Below are 3,438 nucleotides of genomic sequence, written 5' to 3' on the forward strand. Positions count from 1 at the left end.
CAATGGAAGCCTTAAGAGGGTGCAGGATGTAGGAGAGGGGCACCGTTTCCAGCAGACATTACACCACCCAGGAAAGGATAGCACCCACCTTTAAGCTTCCAGGACTTCTTCCTGAGTAAGGGTGAAATGTGGGCTAGTCCTCCTCCAAGTGCCCTCTGGCTCTTAGCTCTGCTACTGTATATTCTGTATCTCATCTTAATTCACTTCTTAATTTTGGGAAGCAAGTATTTTAACTAACAACCATTTTAGTAAAAGGCGGAAGATTTATACGATCTGAAGAGAAATCAGAGTATCTAACAACCGTTTTAACCAATGATTAGAACCATTCATCTGTAGTATTGCAGGATGATTCCTCCAGATATATCAAAAGTAGTATGTTTAACCTATCATTTTAAGTTCTGATAAGAATTATGTCTTCGTTGCATTTATAAGCCCCCTTTTTATTTATGGCAATTTTTTTGATTTTTAAAAATTATTTGGTGAAAGAACTATGCATTTTTTTTGTTAGGAAAAATTAAACAAGCACTTGAGCCATCTTTGCTTTATTTTTCCAAGAATCATGACATTTTGTAATGCCGGTGGTGCAAATTCGCTGTGGAAACAGGAGTATTGCACTTGAGTAACAGTACATCTAAAGCCAAGAATTAGCGGAAGGTTAAAAGACAGGATGTGACAAATGCCTGCAGGGACACTACAGATAAGGAATGTCTTCAAGGTCCCTTCGTGGGGCCTTGCAGCCACCCCTGAAATCCGTTGGGGCCCTCGGGTGGAAGGGGTCCTGTAAATTTTTTTGCATCCACACAAAAGCCCCCAGTTTCTGTCTGCATTTTCTCCTTTCATCCTCCACCCTAGCCATGTTGTCAAATTCTCTTATCATGTCCTCATTGCTGAAATTCATATTGTGTATGGACTCTTTATACTCCTTGAGATACTGAGCCAGCCCCTTGTTGGTTTTTCTTTTGGCTTTCCTGGGTACATCATCCTCGGCCGGGCGCTTTTCTGCAGCCCTGGTCTCTGGCTCCAGCTTTGCAGAACCCTTCTCTTTTGCGGTTCCCTCACTCCCCGGCTCGCCTTCCTTGGCCTTTCCCTCACTCTCAGGCTTTCCCTTCTCCAGGAGCATTTGCTTAACTTCTGTCTTTCCCTTATTCCCGAGTTCGTCCTTGTTTTCCGGAGTACTAGCTGCCTCTGGATTTCCCGAAGCCTGTGGCTGTCTGCTTTCAGTCATTCTTTGGTTGGAAGGCATGCCTTCGTCCTCAGTGTGCAGAGTTTCCATGGTGAGACGACCTTCCTTCTCCTGGGGGCAGGGGCAGAGGGGAGGAGACAAAGGAACACAGGGAAGACTCAGGAGGTGGGGACATACACAGCAGGTGCACAGGCTTGCATCCCACCTCCTGGGGTGGGGGAGTGCTCCAGGTGTGCCCTCTGCCCACTCCTTGCCCCTCATGTCTGAGCCACCAAGGGCCTGGCAGGCGCTGCCACCTGCTCCAATCCATCTCAGTGGGACAGGACTCCTAAATGGTGGAGAGGGGGCTCAGGTGGCGGGACCCGCATTCGGCCCAGACAGGGCCCTGCTCACCAGAGACTCTTCTGGGTCTCCTCCAGGCCTCCCCCTGTCACTGGCCTGCAGGGGGTCCTCACAGGTTGCTCCTGCTCTCCGGGCTTCAAGAGGTGCTGGGAACCAATGACGTGCAGACCTGCAGGCAGGGCACAGGGGCAGGGGCTGCGCGCTCCGTGGTCTCGTGAGGCCTCAGTCCTGGGCAGAATCCGGGCCTCCTCACCCTATTCCTCCCTCCTCTGCCTCTCCGCACCCCAGCCGCCATTTCTGTCCTAGCCGCGGGCGCCAAGCCGTGATGCTGGCCCAGCTCCGGGTGGCGCCGGTGCCTCCTCTGCAGGCAGCGCCTGCGTCATGGCGGCGCCTTCTTCGCCCAGGTCGGTGCGTCTTCAGAGGCGCAGAGGCTGCGGGGTCTCGTCCCCAGGGTGCCTGCGTTTCACCGTCGCACTGCGGGACTCCCCCCTCCCCAGCCTGCTCCAACAAGATGGGGTTTGGGGGGCGAGGACCAGAAGGCTGCCACCCGGATCCCGGGCCCCCGCCCCCGCGCTGCCTACTCTGCTGCCCCTTCCTCCCGACGACCCCTCCCTGGCCAGGGATCTCGCTGCTGCCACCTGCACCGTGTCCCGGGTCCGCGCCAGTGGTGGCCTCCACACTGACCTGTGGGCACGCGGGACAGCCTGCACCTCCTGGAGCTTTTGCGACTTGCCAGCAGCTCAGACAGCTCAGGGAACGAGTTCTTCGCGGCGCAGGGCACTGGACTGCAAGACAGGCGCAGAAACTTGATGCCCAGGTTGGCGGCTGGATGGTCACATGAGTGTTGCGTCACCGGAGCTCGCCTCTGTCTAACCAATCCCCCACCCCTTCCGCCAAAACCGACTTCACTTTCACCGGAAAGCTGTGCAGAATGGGCTTGTGAAGAAACCGTTAGGTTGTGTCTTAGAAGAAAAGGGAGCAGTTTTATGCCCGGGTGCTTTACATAGTGAATCTCATACCATCCTCATTTCTCTCATTTGCCCAACATCACTAGGTGTGACAGCCCAACAGAGAGCATTTCTGACTTTGCCAAGAGGCTTGGCTCCCGAACCCGTAGTCTGCTTTCAGGAAGACTATTGCCTGTGTCCAGAGCTCTGCTCTGTGATTGTTGCCAGAAAGCTAAGCTGCCTCTTGAGTGATGCTGTTCTTCGTGGTTCTCTCTTGGGCTGCCTTTCTCCTGAGACTATGGGGTTCTCTCTCCCTTAATAATCTCACGCATTTCTAAGAACCAATGACTTCCAAATGTGCATGTGCACGCTTTTCCCTCCTGCCTCAATGTCCCTGTGAAAGTCATTTCCCCACGTCAAAACTCCTTTCTTGTTTTCTTCGTTGTCCTCTCTCCACATTCAGAATTTGGCCTTTCTCAAGAGAGACTGTTAGAAAGCTAAGGTAGAAAGCATTAAAACATGTCTGAATATGGACTTCAGAGGCACACATTCATCATCATGCTTGGGTAGACAGCATGCTCTTAACATTGACCAGTGTTTGTTCTTTTCCATTTTTTTTGGTCCCTTTCCTTCCATATTCCCCTTCTGTTTTACTGCTTTTTCTTTCACATTTATGAAACCTTCACCAAGTCAGAAAAGTAGAAAATCACCAATATCGCGTTTGTATAGCCCAGTGACACTCATTCACATGTATATATTTATGTATGTTGATGAACTGATGTGTGCAAGCACGTGGGATGTATGCGTCTATGTATAATTTATGTCCCACAGCAGGATAGCTCAGCATGTACTTCCCATATGTATGTCACAGACAATCTATCATTTGTTTCCCCATGATCTTGTCTGCTATTTATCTCGCACTGTCATACATTTTGGATGTCCATAGCATGATAATTGGAAGAAGTA

General features: G+C 51.2%; 1 protein-coding gene across 3 annotated transcripts; it reads right to left on the reverse strand.

The window, feature by feature from the left end:
- Positions 1-531: 531 nt before the first annotated feature.
- TCEAL2 (transcription elongation factor A like 2) lies at positions 532-2,335 on the reverse strand. 3 transcript variants are annotated; one of them, XM_040999858.1, is made up of 2 exons: positions 2,210-2,335; positions 532-1,294 (listed from the first exon to the last, which is right to left on the reverse strand). In XM_040999858.1, the coding sequence occupies exon 2, from the start codon at positions 1,271-1,273 to the stop codon at positions 692-694; it is 582 nt and encodes a 193-aa protein (XP_040855792.1). In that variant the 5' UTR covers positions 1,274-1,294; positions 2,210-2,335; the 3' UTR covers positions 532-691. The 3 variants fall into 3 exon arrangements, 1 of the variants encoding a protein (XP_040855792.1); XR_005885841.1 differs by lacking the exon at positions 532-1,294 and adding an exon at positions 1,402-1,694; XR_005885840.1 differs by lacking the exon at positions 532-1,294 and adding an exon at positions 1,820-2,023.
- Positions 2,336-3,438: the final 1,103 nt, after the last annotated feature.

This window comes from Ochotona curzoniae, unplaced genomic scaffold (genome assembly GCF_017591425.1).
Source record: "Ochotona curzoniae isolate NIBS_2020 unplaced genomic scaffold, NIBS_Ocur_1.0 scaffold_1852, whole genome shotgun sequence".
Taxonomy (NCBI): domain Eukaryota; kingdom Metazoa; phylum Chordata; class Mammalia; order Lagomorpha; family Ochotonidae; genus Ochotona; species Ochotona curzoniae.

Bases quoted from the DNA above. Each gene is read 5' to 3' on its own strand.
- TCEAL2 (XM_040999858.1), bottom strand. From the start codon at position 1,273: ATGGAAACTCTGCACACTGAGGACGAAGGCATGCCTTCCAACCAAAGA.